Source organism: Lynx canadensis, chromosome C1 (assembly GCF_007474595.2).
Source record: "Lynx canadensis isolate LIC74 chromosome C1, mLynCan4.pri.v2, whole genome shotgun sequence".
Taxonomy (NCBI): domain Eukaryota; kingdom Metazoa; phylum Chordata; class Mammalia; order Carnivora; family Felidae; genus Lynx; species Lynx canadensis.
In genome coordinates, this window is record NC_044310.1 from 110,665,396 (window position 1) to 110,683,848 (window position 18,453).

General features: G+C 53.9%; 1 protein-coding gene across 1 annotated transcript in view; it reads right to left on the reverse strand.

Moving 5' to 3' along the window:
* Window positions 1-18,453, reverse strand: part of MYO7B (myosin VIIB) — an 85,541-nt gene that overhangs the window by 34,144 nt on the left and 32,944 nt on the right. Inside the window, exons 9-19 of the mRNA XM_030327448.1 lie at window positions 17,236-17,389; window positions 15,013-15,089; window positions 13,766-13,885; window positions 13,319-13,461; window positions 11,118-11,328; window positions 10,289-10,424; window positions 8,006-8,169; window positions 6,231-6,368; window positions 4,243-4,395; window positions 3,508-3,606; window positions 1,640-1,734 (exon numbers count right to left, since the gene is read on the reverse strand). Of these exons, the coding sequence (XP_030183308.1) occupies window positions 1,640-1,734; window positions 3,508-3,606; window positions 4,243-4,395; window positions 6,231-6,368; window positions 8,006-8,169; window positions 10,289-10,424; window positions 11,118-11,328; window positions 13,319-13,461; window positions 13,766-13,885; window positions 15,013-15,089; window positions 17,236-17,389 (1,490 nt within the window). The remainder of the gene's footprint in view (window positions 1-1,639; window positions 1,735-3,507; window positions 3,607-4,242; window positions 4,396-6,230; window positions 6,369-8,005; window positions 8,170-10,288; window positions 10,425-11,117; window positions 11,329-13,318; window positions 13,462-13,765; window positions 13,886-15,012; window positions 15,090-17,235; window positions 17,390-18,453) is intronic.

An 18,453-nucleotide genomic window follows, 5' to 3' on the forward strand; every position in this document is an offset into this window, starting at 1 on the left:
AACTAGGAATACAGGAAACTTCCTCAACTTGATAGGGATCAACCACAAGAAACCTACAGCTAACATTACACTTAATGGTTAAAGACTGAGTGCTTTCCCCTAAGCTGTGAAACAAAGTAAAGATATCTGCTTTCACCACTCTTATAATATTGGAAGTTCTGGCCAGTACATTAAGCAAGAAAAGTAAATAAAAGATATATAGATTGGAAAGGAGGAAATAAGACTGTTCCTATTTGCACATAACATGATGGTCTACATAGAAAACTTTGAGAAATCCATAAAAAGTAAGTGACTTCAGCAAGGTTACAGGAAACAAAGTCAACACACAAATCAATAATATTTTAACATACCACCAATGAATACATCAATGCCAAAATTAAAAACACAGCACCATTTATAATCTCTCAAAAAAACCACAAAAAACCCAATGTAGGTATAAACCTAACAAAACATGTACAGAACATGTATGCTGAAAACTACAAGATACTAGTGAATGACATCAAAAAAGATCTAAGTAAATGGAATTCATGGATTAGAAAACAACCTAATAGAGACATCAATTCTCCTTAAATTGATATTCAACATAACTACTATGAAAATCCCTGCAAGATTTTTTGTAGATATGGACAAGATGTTTCTAAAATGTATGGAAAGGCAAAAGACCCAGAACAGCTAAAACAATTTAAAAAAAGAAGAAGGTAGGAAGAATTAGTCTATACAGCTTCAAGACTTATTATAGAACTACAGTCAACAAGACAGTGTGGCATTGGCAGAGGAACAGACACACAGGTTAATGCAACAGAATAGAGAATGCAAAAACAGACCTACAAATACGCCCAACTGATTTTTGACACAGGTGCAAAATGAAGTCATTGAAACAAGGATGGACTTTTCAGTGAATGATGCAGGAGCAACATCCACTGGGGAAAATTTTTTTAAAAGAACCTTAGCCTAAGTCTCACACCCTACAGAAGTTCCACTCAAAATGAAAATGGACCTAAATGTAAACTGTAAAACTATAGAATCTTCTAGAAAAAAAAAAAAAAAGATAAGAGAAAACCTTCGGCAGAGATCTTAGAGGTGACACCAAAAGCAAGCTCCATGAAGGAAAATTTGATAAACTGGACTCCATCAAAACTAAAAATTTTGGGGACGCCTGGGTGGCTCAGTCGTTTAAGCATCTGACTTCGGCTCCAGTCATGATCTAAGGGTTCGTGAGTTCGAGCCCCATGTCCAGCTCTGTGCTGACAGTTCAGAGCCTGGAGACTGCTTCAGATTCTGTGTCTCCCTCTCTTTCTGCCCCTCCCCTGTTCACACTCTGTCTGTCTCTCAAAAATAAAATAAACATTAAAAAATTTAGAAAAAAACAACTAAAAATTTTGCTCTGCAAAGACCCTCTTAAGAGGACTTCATGAAAAATGCTGGACTGGGAGAAGATCTTTGCAAACCATGCATCCAGCAAAGGACTATTATCTAGTATATATAAATAATTCCCAAAATTCAACAGAGAATTAAATTAGAAACCGGGCAAATAGCACACACAGACGGTTCACAAAAGAGGATATACATACTTGTGGCAGATAAGCCCATGAAAAGATGTGGGTGTGTGGGCTGGGGAGGGCTTGGGCAGGGCCAGCACCTGTATTTGTAGCCTCGCAGGACTTTCTGGATGCTGACGGCTGCCTTGTTCAGCATCTCACTCCTCTGTAACTCCAGCAGAGTGTCCTGTTTATCCTGCGACACAAGAGACCCCAGCATGTAGCTGCTCCCACTCATCTCCACACACCACCTGGGGCCAGGGCTCTGTCTCCCAAAGGGTCTCCCAGACTTTTCCCATATGTGCTCCCTGGAGGGCAAGCAAGGGGAAGGGGCACTCAAATTGATCCTGATGTAGCTCACATCAGCCCTCCAGTCCCCCATCCAAGAACTTCCCATCTTAGCTCTTTTCTCTTGTGAATTCAATCTGGCAAATTTCATTTCTGCTCTGGAGAACCCAAGAAGGGGTCAAAAAGTTTCCCCAAAGTTGTGTTTTATTTCCCCAAATTCATGTGAAATGTCATGCAACTTGTATTACAGGTTCATACTTGTTTCAATATAAACATGTTTCCTCAGCCTTCGAGTAGGACTCGAAGTGGGTCGATTAGCCTTATTCACCCCTGAGCTGCTACCGTCCCTGGCCTGCTTTTGTGCTTCAACTGGATCCCTGTTTCCTTGGGCTTGCCATCCTAGTCCCTGCAGGGCAAAGACCATCTTTGTGGAACAGAAAGAAGCTTGGCCTTTTGGTGAGTGGTAAGGAGAGGCAGGGGCTTGGTGGTCTCTCCTGCCTCCATCAGTCTTGCATCAGCAAGCATGAAGCCTCTTCATGTGCCTGGGTGGGCACGGGAAACACAGAAATACACTAGACCCCTGACGGTGGCCTCAAGGAGTAGCCAGGGAGGGGTGGGCACTCTCCTCCTCCCCTCCTCCACCACCTGCCTACACTGACCGCACCCCTGTGGCCCTTGCCGTCTGTCCCAGCTTCTGGGACAGCACCCTGGGACTTGCCCAATGTCTATCCTCCCCGGCCTCACCTCCCCAGTGGAATCTGAAGCCCCTCTGTGTCTTCCCGGTTGTCTAAGTCCCAGAGCCCCAGCACAAGCCTGGCTAATGCATGGACAGAGGAACAGACAGACTAACCAGAGGATCAGGGTCGGGAGGTCCCTCTGGGGACAGATGAAGACAGGTGGGCAGGCTCTATGGGGAAAGTGGAGGGAGTGGAGGACTTTGGAAGGGGCAGGGGGATGGGGTGGCACTTGGGCGGGCTGGCAGAGCATGTGTCCAGGCACTGATCTTCTCTCCTCCCTCCTCTTTCTCTCTTTGCTCACCCACCCACAGCTTACAAGGATCTCTCCTCCATGGCTCTTGACCCAACGTGCAGTCCTGGAGGGCCCAAAGGCTGTGGGTGTCAGCCACAGGCTGCCTCCGTGTGACCTTGGGCCTCACTGGAAGTTGTAGGGGATGGAGATGGGAGGTGCTGCTTGCACAGGCCTGCTCAAGGACAAGCTCTTCTAGGGGGAGGGGGGCCAGCACACTGGCTCCTTCCACGGAAGTGCTGGCTCTCCAGGGCTCTAAAGAGGTGGAGCTTCCCCAGGTCTGACTCTTTAGACTGTGGCTCCCCACATGGAGGAGGAGGCCTATCTAAGGGACTGTGGGAGCCTATCCTGAGCTCCTGCTTGCTTCTGCCTGGTGGCCTGGGGCAGCTCCCCCTTCTCCTGAGGTCTTGCCTTTGATGCCCTGCTCTGAGAAGCCTCCTGGACTTCTACAGGCGGGGCTGAGCTCTCCTCATGGTCCCTTGCCTCTCTTCTACAGCATGGCTTTCTACAACAGGGGTGCCTCAGGGTGGGGGCCATGCCCAGAGCAAGCTCCCGCGGCACTGGCTCAGGGTGGGTGAGCGGATGCCACCTGGTGGGCATGAGACCAGCCCCTCACGCTCCAGGAGGATGAAGACCAGCGTGTTCAGGGGCTCACCTTCAGGAAAATTTTGGTCTTTCCCACTTTCCATTCTTTGTCTGTCCCCAGCCACGTTTCAGCAATGCGCAGGGTCATCTGGTGAGCCTTGTCTCGAAGCTGCCGAGGAGAAAACAGGAGTGGCTTGGTGGCGTTGGAGCAGGCCCCCAGGTGGGAGGCTGAGGCTCCCTCCACAAAGGCTTTCTGGGACTCGAGTCTTCCTTCTCCCCTGGGTGTCAGTGTTGCTTGGCCAGGACACAGGCTCAAGGCACTTCTGAACAAGAGTGGGGCCAGGGGAGAGCCCAGACCCAGGAGCCTCGAGGCCACCACGCCTGGGGCCTCAGCATGGCTGTTGAGTACTTGGACAGCTCCAAGTGTAGGCAGCTGAGTGTTTGAGAAAGGATGGGAAGGACTTCTTGCTCCAAACAGCAACCCCACCAGGGCATGATCTCGCCAGTGTTTGCTTTAAATGGCAGACAGCTCCTAGTACCAACATTTCAGCCACTAACCTCATCCAGGGAGTGTGACACGGTGGGAGCCAACCCCTCCCTCTCTCCCAGGGCACCCAGGGAGTGAGAGATGGGGCTGGAGGAGATGAGAAGGAAGGGGGTCCAGGAAGGGGCCCTCAGCATCGGGAGGGCAGCTAGAGGACCCCCTTGAACCTGGGGGTTGGGGCGCCCCTGAGGTCACTTACGCCTGTCAGGGCCAGCATGAGCAGGCGGGGGGCGGGGGGGGGGGCGGTGGCGGGGTGAGCACCTGGAATCTCACGGCGCTGGGCAGCAACACACGAAACCTCTGGGAGAACACGTCAAACGTGTACCGGATGGGGAAGCCCGACTTGCGGATGTACACCGTCTGCATCATGCCCGAGTAGCGCAGCTGCCGGATGCACAGCTCCCGGTCGAACAGCTGCGGGCGCACAGGTCACAGGCCCGCTTTCTGAACAGCTGCACGTGCTCGGTGCACCTGCCACGGCGGCCGTCCCAACCACCCGGCTGTCCCCAGATACGAGAGAACCCCACGATGCTTGCCTGAATTGCAGTGTATGCTTTAACCTGCAGACTCCTATTTTCCAGAGAGGAATTTGGACCCAAGTCACTGAAAATTCGGTCCCGAGAGTATTTCCAAGCAGATGGAAGTCGGTAATATACAAACTGTGACTTCTACAAGAACACTAATACTTCCCTCATTCTCAGCAAATGCAATGTACTATGAATATAAAAGTTATTTGCATATGTCATGTTTAAAATATTTTTAAATGCCCCACAACAATGCTCTCAAAGAAGTTTCCTTGCGGCCTTGCCTGTGCTGGGGTGGGCACTGTCCCACCTCCCACACTCTAATGGAATGAAGAAACACATTTCCTACCTAGAGTCAGAAAGCATTGTAGCCAGCTTAGTTTCTCTCCCCCAGAGATGGGCATGGCTGATAGAGAGGAATTTGGACACGATGCTTTGAGCAGGGGAATGGGGTCTTCAGCCATGAAGAGTCTCCAGACTCTGCATGGCTTAGCCGCAAGAGAGCCCCCCTCAACCTCCCAGCCAGGAGTGTCTGGGGACTAAGGGCATACCCTCGAATCTGGCAAGCCCACCAGCAGGCTGTTACCCACCTGGAAAGGCTGAGGACCACAGAGCCAACTGCTCGTGGGGTCCAGGGCCACATGGCAGTTAGTCTTGGGCAACTAATTGGCTCCCATTTATTGAGCATTTCCAGTGGGCTCCATGTTTCTCATTTAATCTTTATAACAGCCCTACATAGTGGGGTACTTAGCTCCAATTTAAAGATGAGGTGCCTGAGGCTCAGGGCCACACTGAGCAAGGTTCCCCTTGAGCCTGCCTGGCCCCTCAGCCTGGCCTCCCCCTACACCTACATAGCAGCCACTGTCTTTGAGCCATGTCCCAGCTGGGGCTGCTGGAGAGACAGAAGCATCAGCCCCAGGCCCCGCCCACCTGTCCCTCAGCGCTGGAAGTGGGGTGGGGGATGAGGGCAGAGGGCCTCTGAGAGCACAGTTATTACCCAACATACAGGTGTTGTCCCTACCTTCTGGATTTCCTGGGCCAGTCCCAATTTCATATAATTCTGTTCTATTCCAAAAATATGCTGCATTTAATGTAATATTAATTTTTTCCCCTTATAAGATTTTTTTGAGTCATTTCATCTTGTTTTAGATGTTATTTCCCAGTTTTGGGGAGTCCTGTATTTGAGCCTCTGGGTGTGATTCCCAAGCCCACAGATCCAGGACTTCTGGGTGGCAGGCTCCTACCCAGCACATATGCAGATAAAGCCACCCTCCAAAGAGCTGCTTGGCCTCAGGTCTTGGTGACAGCTAGCCAGCCTCTAACATCCTAGTATGGGTTGCTGCCTTACTGAGCCAGGTTTACACACGCAGATGTGCCAAAAACATCATGTATAGGCCTTGCTGCCCCCATAGGTTGGCAGGATTCTGACTTTACAGGAGAGAAAACGGGCTCAGAGAAGCAGAGCACTGGCCAAGTGCAAACAGCTGGTGAATGGCAGGCCAGAGACAGCAGAGGTCTGGTTATCCAAAGCCCTGCCAGTCACTGACCTTAGAATGGCCTAGACTGGTCACCTTGCCTCAGTGTCCCCATCTGTAAAATGGGGACAGACAGCTCTAATGCTAGCCAGGCCCTGGTAAAGGAGTGACATAACCCTAGATGCCATTAGACTCATCCAGTAGGTGCTCCCTCCCTCCTCGTGTGTGCCCCCCAGTCCCCCCTCATTACCAGTGGCTTCTTGTACTCGTTGGGTTTGATGCAGCGGATGAAGTAGGGCTGGCAGCTGGTCAGGATTTTCATCAGCTGGTCTAGGGACTTCTTGAACTGGCCTGCCAGGGTGGAGGGCTGCTTGCCAGAGTCTGCAGACTGCAAGCAGAAGCACAGGTACAAGCGGGGCGCTGGGGGGCTCGGCCTGGGGCACAGCTGACCCAGAGGAGGGCTCCTGCCAACATCCCACAGATGGGCAGGGCTGTGTTCACTCAGCCCCTCCCTTACTGGCCCACCATAGGTTCTGGTGAGCAAGACACGGCCAGGCGTCCTGCCTAGAGGTGGGGTCTCCCACGTGGGGTGTACAGGATCATGCACCAGCGTGAGAAAGCATGTGAGACCTTTTCAGTTCTTGTGTTGGTTTTGTTTTTAAAACATGTTTTATACTGCACATTGTAAGCATTGTAGTAAACGTATATAGTTTTAAAACAAATGTATTGAAACTATGGATGCAAGAGAAAACAAGCCCTAGTGTATGTTTTGTGCAATGCCCGATCTTGGGCAATGCTCCCTGATCAAACCCTCTCTGAGTCAAATGCAACTGAATGAAGGCGGGTACTGCCAAATGGCAGCAATTGGAGACACGTGGCAACACTTTTGAGACAAGAAAGCCACCACTGGCACCTTACAGGAACAATGGGCAGCATTTTCCTGTTGTCCAGGTTGGTGAAATAATGTGCATTCCCCCCCATGTCCTCCTGACATGCTCCAGGGGCCCCACGGTGGCCGGGACAAGCCTATACTCTGGCCTTGCTGTGGAGAGTGTAGCCTAACTCAGTGATGCAGAGGGTATGGGCTGGTCCCAGCTGGTTCCGGACATGGGTAAGTCCTGCACCGCCTCAGGGCTTCTTGGTGCCTCCCTGGGCCCTGGTCTCAGGAGAGGCCGCCTACAGAGGGTAGGGTGGGGCATGATATGATGAGAGGTCAAGGGCACCTCAGTGTGGCCAGAGCAGAATGCAAGGCACAGGGGGCAGGTTCCTCTGCCTACACCCCAAGTTCCTGAACCACTCCTGGGCCCATCTCCCTGCTCCTTGGTGGGGGAGTTCCTCATTAGACAATTCATGGGCCTTTTCTGGAACAGTCACTCTTGAGGGGTGGAGGCATGGCAGGGAGTGGGTAGGCAGACCCTCACCCTGCCAGGACATCCTAGGCTTCCCTGGGGAGCACTGAGGGCTCCCTGCTGCCCACCTCCCTGGCCGGTGGCCCGTAGGGCTGCCCCTGCCACACCACACACCCCACACCACACACACACACACACACACCACATACATAGCATACACACACCGCACCCCACATACATCACACAAAACGCACTCCACACACCCCACACCACACGCACATATACCAAATAACCACACACACCACACACACCACACATACGCCCCAGAGACACCACACAAAACGCATACGGCATGCACACACACCACACGATACATACACCATGCACATACCCAACACATACATAGAGACCAATCTAGAAACATAATATTAACACCAGTAGATGTGCCTCCACCAGACCACCACACTCTCAGAAGCAGGCCTGTCAATGTGAACCTGTCCCCTTACCACTGCCCACACAGCAACCCCTCACTCCTGATTTTCGCTCACTTCTGGGCCCTGACTGAGCAACTGAGACCTAGGTGATAGGTCTTCCCTGTGTGTGCCTGTCTGACCCCTGAGGCCCTAAGGGCTGAGAGACCCAGGAGGCACTGGCAGGGCCACCCACGGGAGACCACCTTGAAGAGCTGGCTCCCTGCCTTTGCCCGGATGATGGTCCCGTGGCCCATCTTAGTCCCAGCCGACTCCAGCTTGAATATCTCCTTCAGGAACTTGTTCTCGGAGGAATAGACCAGGGTGAGGATATCTGTGCTCAGCACGTCTCGATTCTTTTCCAGGAAGCCTGTGGGGGAAGCAGAGCCCACTCGCCAGCCCAGTTCAGCCATCACCACAGACCCACAGGGGAAGGGGAGGGCAGCAGGGTGGGGACTCTGGTCACACCAGGAGGCCTGAAGGAGTCCCTGCCAAAGCCGCCCTCTCCACCCCTCCCTTGACCTCCCTGTCTGGCCAGCAGGGCCCCCCCTGTACCTGGGCCTGCACTCATCTCTGCCCAGTGTGTCACACCCACCTCTAAACCCTCCGACCCCCACACCTGCCATCCCCTCCACAACCCCTATCGAATCCACTGCCAGTCCTTCTGCCTGAACTATCCCTCTGATCACAGCCCACCACTCTGCCCTCTGTCCCACCCTTCCTGGCTTGTGGCCCAGACTGTCCTGCCCAGTGCTGCCTCACCCTGCCCAAACACTTCCTCTGCTGTCCTGTCACCACAGCATGCCTTCCTCGTCTCCTCCTTCCTCGTCCCCCAGGGCCCCTGTGGCCCTGTACCCCACTGGCACAGAGTTACCCTCAGAGGCCCCAGCCCTCCCACACCTCCAGCCCCCACCGGCCACTCCTGGACACTCTTCCTTCCTCAGGCACGCACGCCAGCTCTGGCTCATTCTTCAAGACCAGCTCAAGCATGGTCTATTCCAGGAGGCTCCCCAGGGCCCTCCTCAGGGCTCCCCTGGCCTCTGTGTGACCTTTCTCATGGGCTCTACTGCTGGGTTCAAGGGTGGGTCGAGGACTTTCCCTTTCCTTCGCCACTCCCCCCCCCCCACGCTGGGTGCACCACAGGAGTGGGACAGGAGTGATTGGTGATCCCGTTCCCTCAACACCCCCGCCCTCGCCGTCACTGTAACCGCCAGGTGTACTCTGGAGCTGACCAGCAGCCGCCGGGGACCGTATGTCCCTTCAGGGTACAGTCTAGATTTCCCTGCAGTGAAATGTCTGAGGGCTCCCCTCGGGGCTCTGGCCCACTAAAGTTCCGGGTGACCTTGGGCAAGTCTGATTCAGGCAGCTACTTATTCACATAAAGGAGCTAGAAAAGGAAAGCAGGAGAAGGAGATTGTGAAGAAGCCTCCTGCCCCCACCGATAAGTCCTGAAAATCTGGCAGCCTGGTAACATCCAGGGAGCTTGCAGTCTGCAGGGGCCTCTCCTGCCCTCGCCCCAGAGCCCCGATGCAGCGCTGGGAGGATCTGTGCGTCCACCTGCCCCAGCTGGCCAGTCTGGCTGCTTCCAAGCCCCTGCTCTTCCTGAGAGCCCAAAATGGAAGAGGGAAAGGAATTCAGACTGTGTGTCTTACTGGCTCCAAGGATGGGGTGTGGCTTGCTGATTAGGAGGTCCTGAGGGCACATTTCCCTCCTCATTAGGAGTTTAAATTGCACAGGTCTTGGGGGTGAATGTGTGCCCTTAGGCGTTGTGTGTGTGAACCTGTGTGTGCGCTCTGACAGAAGAGGTTTAGATTTGTTTTTTTAATGTTTATTTATTTTCGAGAGACAGAGCATGAGTGGGGGAGGAGCAGAGAGAGGGAGACACAGAATCCAAAGCAGGCTCCAGGCTCTGAGCTGTCAGCACAGAGCCCAATGGGGGGCTCGAACTCATGAACAGTGAGATCATGACCTGAGCCGAAGTCAGACACTTAACCAGCTGAGCCGCCCAGGCGCCCCTGACAGAAGAGGTTTGGGAACCAAGCATGTCTGTGGTTGCTAAGGCAGACCTGAGGGCCTGGAGCCCCCAACCCCTCTACCAGCCCTGCTCTGGGGTTCTGGAAGGTCCTGCTAGGACCAGGGCCACCTCCAGCCTGAAGACTGAGAATCCAGAAATTAAGGAGGGGCGGTGTTATGGGCTGAGTTGCATCGTCTGCCCCTAGCCCCCATCCACACATTGCAGCCCTAACCCCAGGACCTCAGAATGTGACCATATGTAGAGATGGGGCCTTTACAGAGGTGATTAAGTTAACATGAGCCTATTAGGTAGCCCTCATCCAGTATGAGTGGTGCCAACAAACCATGTCCATTCCATTCCCTTTGTCCCATTGCCAGCTCTGCAAAATGACCTTGTCCTCTCAGCCTCCTTCCCACAGCCCCCTGGAATGGTCCAGATCTGGAAGGGAAGGGAAGTGGACAGGAGCTGCGCCTACCTTCTGTCTGGTAGTACACCTCGCCGGCAAAGTGCGCGATGCCAAATCTGGCGTCGTGGATGTTCTTGGGCTGCAGGTAAGCCTTGTTGTTGGCATGGACACTGTTCAGTTTTTGCAGCATGGTGGTATCTGTCCCCTGGAAGAAGGCACACGCCCTGTGGGCTGACATCCCAGAGTCCAGCCAGCCATGCACGGGAGGTCAGCTGGCACAGCCACAGGGCTCAGGGGCTTCCTCACAGCGGCAGAGCAGCTCAGCTCAGAATGACCGAGGACCCTTCTAACAGACAGGAAACTGCCACTCAGGGGTTGGTGACTAGTCTCTATAAATGAGGGCCGAGCTGGGAGCAGAGACCGGGTCTGCTGACCTCCACGGCCGGCTCTCCGGCTCCACCCTTCCCTACCGTTGTCCAGGTACCTGGCCCTGGCTTCACCCTTCTCTGGACTCAGACTGCTTTGAAAGTCTAGGGACTTTCCTAGGACAGGCAGAGCACCTTGAGGGGCGAGAAGGCAAGCATTTCCATCTCTTGTACCCTCTGCAGCTCTAGGCCCATGAGTGCTTAGGAAGCCCCTCTTAGGGTGAGTTCTTGGATGTGAATAAACAGTGACTGCGATGTCATGCTGCTGGGGAGTGGGAGCGAGGCTGGAGTCAGGAGGCCTTCCTGTAGGAGGCGAAACTCGCAGGAGAGGAGGTTGCCCGGGTTGGGGCTGGTCTGCTAATGCCTGACAGAGGTTTCCACAACCCAGGGGACCCAGGGGAGTTTCCCAACCTCGAGGGTGAGACCTGTGAGTGGGGCTCTCCACCCGAGGGTGGGTGGGCACAGGGACGCACCTGCGGGAAGTGGCTCTCCTCGTCCAGGAGGGAGATGATGCTCATGGGCTTGAGGGCCAGCAGGTCCAGGGTGGGGCGATTGTCACTGTACTGGATGTAGTCCCAGGCGATGCCCTCCGAGAGGTACTCCTCCTGCTCCATGGTGAACACGTGCCGCACAAAGAACTGCTGCAGGTGCTCATTGGCAAAATTGATGCAGAGCTGCTCGAAGCTGTGGAGGGAGCGCCGCCCCCGCGGGAGGGGCCCGGTCAGCCCGTCCCTGTCGTCGCCGGCAGGACCCGCGGAGCTGCCGGCCGCTTGCACCCAGCCTTCCGCATAGCCCGCAGGTGCTCATCCCCATCCCCATACACACGTACACGCAGTCGCTACCCTCCCCCTTCTCTCGCCTCCGCCACCATCACCCGCTCCAGCCCCTGGCAAACAGACCTAGAGACCTTGGTCAAGAGCCGAGCCTTGGGGGACCACGTGACCCGTAGCAGCCCCACCCTGAGGGGCACGAGGCCCCAGTATTGAGGGCCGGGCTCCCCTGCATCAGCAAGGGTCTTTACTCCCGCTCTGGCCTCCAGCTACTCTTCCTCCCCGCTTCCCATCTCAGGTCGGCGCCTCCAATCATCACCCCCCGCTGGAATCACAAACCAAGGAGTCACACCTGACACTCTGTCTCCTCCCTTCCCAGTTCCAACTGTCTGCCAGAGTCGGGTCCCCTCACTCCAACACAGTGCCCTGCTCTGCTGACTCCGTTCCCACACTGCCGCCGGGGCCCAGGCCCCTCACTCACCATCCAGAGCACAGCTGCGGCCTCCTGTGGGCTCTCCCCACATCCCCATCTCACACACTATGCGGCGGGCTCTCTGGCCAGCAGGCCCCGCTGTCCCCCTGCTTCCAATCCCCTCTTTTCAGATCCCCACAGTGAACAGTGCACAGAGAACAATGCAAAGCCTTGCTGCGTCTCTGAGAGTGGCCTGGGTCGCTGCGGGCTCCTTCCTGCGGTGCTGTGAAGGCACCCACTTCTCCCCGGCCTGAGTGGTCACACGTTTGCTGCTTCCCTCCTCTCCTTCCTCATTACCCTGCTCATTGTGTTCATCCCTTGGGCCTTTCTTCCTCCGGATGGGTTGCCCACTTATGCAAAACCTCACCATTCCTGAGACTGGTTGTTCAACGTCTGTTAACCCGGGAGATGAGGGGACAGGTCCACCGTGTGCCCCACTCCCAGCATGCAGCCTGGAGAGCACTCAGTGGCCACCTGCAGGAAGGGACTGCTGCCCTGTCACAGACCCAGCTCAGGGCTCCCTCAGGGAGGGGCCTCTGCATAAATGACTGGATCCCCCACAACCACCTCTAAGGCAGCCAAGGTGCTTGGTTGGCTCAGCTGTCACTCCTAGGGACAGAAACCAATGATCTGAATCACACCTGACTTTCCTGTGCCTGAGAGCTGCCATTGCCCTGGGCTTAGCCAGCCCTGCCCATCCCCCCCGCGCACTGAGCAGGCCTGTGCCCTGCCTGCCCCGCTGGTCCGGGAGGCAGCAATCCCAGCGTGCTCCTGCTTGCTTGTCCTAATTTTCCTCCTCGGACATCCTCCTGCCACTCAACAGCGCCCCAGGGCATCACTTGTCCTTATTTGACTCCGCTGCCTGACTCCCTTCAGCGCCCTGTCGCCCCCCTCACCGGTCCTCATCACAGTCCCAGCTAGGCATCGCTTTTCTGACCTGCCTCTTGCCTCCAGCTCATGGGCCTCCAGTCTGGGCTGCTGGGACACTGGGACACAGGGCCAGAGGTGTCCCGCCTTGCCTGACCCTTGCCAAACTCAAAAGTCAGGGATGGTCACAAATCTCCTACCTTCCTTTCCCCGTTACTAGTAGGGTATCCCACCAACAAAGCAGTTGGATCAGGGCTAGCAATTTCCATGTTCACCCCTGCCTCACGTGATAATTCACTTCAGTTCATTAGGAGAGCAGATGGCTCAAGAGGGGTGACAGATGCTGGGCTGCAGCCCGACTCTTGGGGAGGCCTTTAGCTATGTGGCCTTCTCTAGATGTGCAGGGGGAGTCAGGGGGAGGCACACAGACCATCTCACTGCAGACACATCCAGCCTGCAGAGCAGTCCCATGGGGGAGGAAGGGTTACCCTCCAGCTTGCTTAGCTAGACAGGACCCAAGCCGATCTCCCATTCTCTGAAAGCAGGCGAACTGAGATCTTCATACCTATTATTCTGGAAATTTTCAAAACCAAATATGTCCAGGAGGCCGATGGCCCTTCGCACATTTTTGGGGTCCTGGGCAGGTGGAGTGAAAATTGCAGCATTGATTTTCTTGACAATCCACAGGAAGAGGTGCCCGTAAATGCCCTGAGGAGACATGGGGGAAAGCCCACAGGCTTTGAAGCATAAGAGGAAGGCTGGCCCTTATCTCTAAGTTCGCTGGCAAAGTCTGCACCCACACTGGATATCCTGGACCTGCTGAAGGGTGTTATCCGTACTTATAGGCAAGAACCCGAAGCCCAAAGAGGCTAGAAAGCCCACAGTCACCTGGCAGGTGACTGGCAGTCAGGACCAGCCCAGCCATTGCCGCTCTTTCCTGTTGTCCACCAGCAGGGCAAGGAGCCTTGTTCAACACGCAGACACGGGGGCCCCTTCTCCCACAGCTCTGTACCTTGACAAAGGCATCCCTCCGGTCTGCAGCCTGGGTGATGTTCAGGGGCCTGGTGACAAACTCCCCTCGGATGATGATGGAATGCTTGATCAGACAGTCCCGGAGTGCCTGCCACTTCACCTGGAAAGGCAGGTGAGGCCTGGCATCACGGCCGATGCGGCAGGGCCTGGCTCCTTGGCTCTGACCTACCTAGTCTTGTTTTCTTCCATGACCAAACACCCTAGGCCCAAGGCTTGACGGTGGGAGATGCCTATGGGGCTGTGCAAGAGGGCTGGGCCAGACGGAGACCAGAGTCAGGGTCCCTGGGCGGGCCCAGGCCCAGCATCAGTCTGAACACTGGGGTGTTAGAGTGTTCCGGAAGGATACACAACCTGGATGGGTCCTGGGCATGCTGGCTGCTTGGTTTACCAGCTGTGTGCTGGTCTCCTGGGGGCCGGGGAAGGGGCTGGTGCCATAAGCAGACCTTGGAGAACAGTGGGCGGGGAGAGTTCTGAGGCCAGGTGACTGGCATCTGGATGGACCCCAACTGAAGCCATTCCTGCCTGGGGGCTGAAGGCCTAAGGGAACAGGAGGATTCTGGATGGGCCAGTCCTCTCACCATTCAGGGAAGACTGAGCCAATAAGAACCCAAAGTTTCTAAGAACCCTGAACAAATTAAGAATACTAGCAGCAAAATGTGATTGCTTTGTTTGTTTGCTTGCTTCAATTCTATTAATTTCCCACCAGAACTGTCAACAGGGTGCGACATGGAGGAAATTATAATGTTCCCAGGGCAGAGATGTGTCTCCAGCCAGGGCCTGCCATCCTTCCTCCAAGTGAGGCTCCACTTTCCCAGAATAGCACAACTCCAGAAGGCAGGGGCTTATTGAGGCAGGCAGGGAAGGTCCAGTGTAAGGGCACTGGGCCATGTGACCGTGCGGGGGGAGCTTGGGGACTGGGTGGGGTGGGGAGTGAGGATGCTGAGTGAAGGCCCCTGAAGAGCAGGGGGGACATGGGGAAGAGGGAAGAGATGTGTGTTAAAGCTGGACTGATCATTTTGTTAAAGATTAGCTCACACTGCTTCCCACCCCCAGTGTCTGCAGAGCCAGATGGGTTCAGGGGTTGAGCTGAGAGTCTGGGAGAGGAGTTGGGGGGAAGGAGTGGGAGCCTGGGAAGTGTTATGACAATCAGGAGTCAGGTGGCTGTGAGCCCAGACCCCTGGGGCCCCTCACAGAAATGGAAGCTGGCAGACACAATGGCCAGCCTACCTCCAGCAACTTCAGCACGATGGGAAAGGCAGGCGTCTCCATCACATCAGAGGAGTCCAGGTTCTCGAAGACTGCGGCTATAGAGAGAAGCAGTAACCCGGATTGGCAAGGCAGCCGAAGTGATGGATCAGGGGTCCCAGTAGTGCCTGGCCTGGGGCAGCTGTAGATCCACCTATTAGGGGCAACTGTTCCTGGTTGTGGGGCACCACCTCTCCCAGGCCCTCTCTGCGGGAGCCAATGTCCCTGGTGATTACCAGCCCCTTAGCTGTGAAGGAGTGTAACAGACTACTTCCCCCTCCACTCAGTGAGGTCGTAGCCCTGGGTCAAAGTGAATTTTGAAGAAAAGAGGGCTTATTTGGAGGGAGAAGGCTGGTGCTGGGGTGGGCAGGATGGGGTCTACTAAAGAGAAAGATGAGCCATCAGCCCCCTTCAATCCACTCTGCTGTCCATGGAGATCCAGGCATCATTTATTCATTCAGTCAAATAAGCGGACATCCACAGAGCATCACTGTAAGCCAGGTCCAGTCCCCTTGCAGAGGTTTCCTGACCGGCCCCTCCTAGCCTCAATCCCCTTCTCTGAGGCAACCTCCACATCAGGGCTGCTGGGAGTGGGGGAGGGGGGGAAGTGTCGTTTCTGTATGTATATATTTTCTCTTTTTTAAACTTGAAAAAATTATAAAATAAAGCATTCACATAAAAAAGTGTATAGAACCCCAAGGCGTGTTATAATAAATAATGATTAAGTCAACACTGTGTATCCACTACTACTGCCAAGATACAAAGCCTGGACAACATCCGAAGCTCTCATGGTCCTTTCTTGCTAAGACCACGTTCCTCCCCACTCACTAATGGAAACCACTTCCTTGCTTTCCATTATCCTTTTACTACCTAAATATGAGTCCTTAACAGCATTTAATCTCACCTGTGTTTAAATTTTGTTAAGTGTGATCTAATCGAACGTCTGATCTATAAGACCTGCATTCTTTTGTGCCTGGTCCCATGTCCTCAACACCGCATTTGTAATACTCTTCCAGGTCCTGATGCCCCCTGTGTGTGTGTCAGCACCCACCTGTCACCAGCAGAAGTGCCAGTGTGGTGGATAGATCACACGGGCAGAGCAACAACTCTCCTGGAGTAGATTTCCTTATATGGTGTGAGAGAGGGGTCCAAGTTCATTGTTTCCACATGGACATCCAACAGTTTATTGAAAAGTCTGTCCTCTCCTCACTGTTCTGTGAATCGGTGTCCTTCATGAATTCTAGAACCAACCATAGTTCCTTCCAATGTTGCCTCTGCCCCATTCTTTCTCTTTTCCTTTAGTACACCAATTAAAGGTGTGCTATAACTTCTCACTGTGTCCTTCACATCTCCTACTCTCTCTTATATATTTTCCATCCTTCTGTATCTCCATGCTGTGTTCCAGCTTCTCCTCCAGCCCACACACTCCCTCTCCGTGTATATAAAGCTGGCTGTTAAAACCATCCATTGAGTTCTGCATTTTGGTCTTTTTTTTTTTTTAATTTTACAATTTCTACAAAGTTCCTTTTAAAATCTATAATGTCACATTTTCTATTTCCAGTTTCCTGTCTAAATTTTCAAGCTTGGCTTTTTCTTTTCGTGAACGTAGCAAGCGTAGCTGCTTTATGGTTTGTGCCCAATAACCCAAACATCTGAAGTCTTTGTGGCTCTATTTCTATTGTCTGTTATCTCTGCTGATTCTCACTCACAATATCTTGTTTCCTCACTCCTATCTATCCCCAGCTGCATGTGAGATGCTGTGTTTGAAAAATTGTTTAAAGGAATAATATGTAATCAAAATTGGTGCTAGTTTCCTCCCGAGAAGGAAGGATCCATCAGATGCTTGGAGGCACTAACGGGCCAGGTCACCCTAGTGCCCAGACCACCCAGATGCCTACAAATGGACTTGTACATTCATGCATGACTCTGTTTACTCTGGTTCACCCTTATCCTCAGGGGGTAGCCCTGTAGGGTCCCAGCTAAAACTGGGGGACTGATCAGAGTTTTCATCTTCAGGGGGCCCTAAGCTTTGACATCTTCCCTGCCACACCGTGAGACCTCCAAAATCATAGCTACAATTTTCAATGCATTTTCCCAGGACAGGGTTAGACTATGTGAGAACTCCCAGAGACTTCTTCCTCCTCCTGTTCCAGTCCCTCCAGTCTTCCTCCCCAGGGGGTACAGTTTGAGCGGACACAGCATTACCCATGAACTCCACGTTGCCCAGGTGGAGAATGGCTGCCAGCAGCTTGCTGAGGTCCCAGTTCTCCGAGTCAGAGAACAGGAGAATCTTCATGGCAGAGCGCACGTGGGCATAGTCCTTGGCGTCGTTGAGACCCTCACAGGAGGTGCAGTTTCCCTGCAAGATTGGGCACCTCAACATTCTGGGGGCTACCCTACACCCACCTCCTCCATCACAGGGCTAGTAAGGCAGAGATGTGTCAGGGACTCAGCCAAAGGCTCTAGGTGGACTCTGAGGGGCCAGCTGGAGAGGCTCCAGCTCAGAAAATGCACAGAATTATTTCCAGAGGCAGAATCATGGTAACATAGACACAGCAGCCAGCAATGGCACTTGGAAGCTGTGTGGCCTCAGCCAAACCGTTGAGCTTCTTTGAGCCCCTATTTGTCACCCATCCCTGGGGAATCCTGTGAGTTCAATGCTTTAACAAACACCTTCCAAAGCTCCCCATGTACCAGGCCCTGTGCTACTTGGTGGGAATTCACAAATGGAGAGGCCTGGCCCTTTGTGGGATGCCGTGCATCCAAGAAGGGAGGCAGGAAGCAAATGATGGTGTCATACGCTGTTACAGGTGCTGCTGAGACCAAAGAGGGCTAGGACAACCCTATGGAGAAGTGGGGAAAAGCTTCCTGGCGAAAGCACACGCTGTGCTTCATAGCACCACAGGGAGAGGGCAGTGTAGGCAGAGAATAGCTGGAGCTAGGCTGCGGAGGCAGCGGCAGGGCTGGCAAGGAAGCGGGGGTTATATGGGGAGAAGTGGAGGGATGATGAGGATCTGGAGGTGCTTGGAAACCATGCCAAGGAGCCACAGGGAGGCCCCTGCGGAATGGCAGTCAGAGACGGGATCTGTCAGACTTGCACCGTGGAAGGAAGGTCTGCAGAAAGGATGATAGATTAGAGGTCAAGTCTGGTGATGGGAGGATGCTGGAGGAAACTACCAACATGATCTGGGAAAGAAATGAGGAAGGCCTTCAGGCAGTGAACGTAGGAGAGAGGGGCTAGGCAGAGGAGATTCAAGAGGCAGAACTCCGCCATCCCCTTCTCAACAAACGGGCCGGATGGCCGCGTGCGCCGCACTGTTCCAGGCGTGGGGGTGCAGCCCAAAGCAAGAGCAACTCCCTGCTTTGCTGGAGTTCAAGTTCTCAGGCACCTACAAGGATGGACGACTGGAAATGGGTGGATGA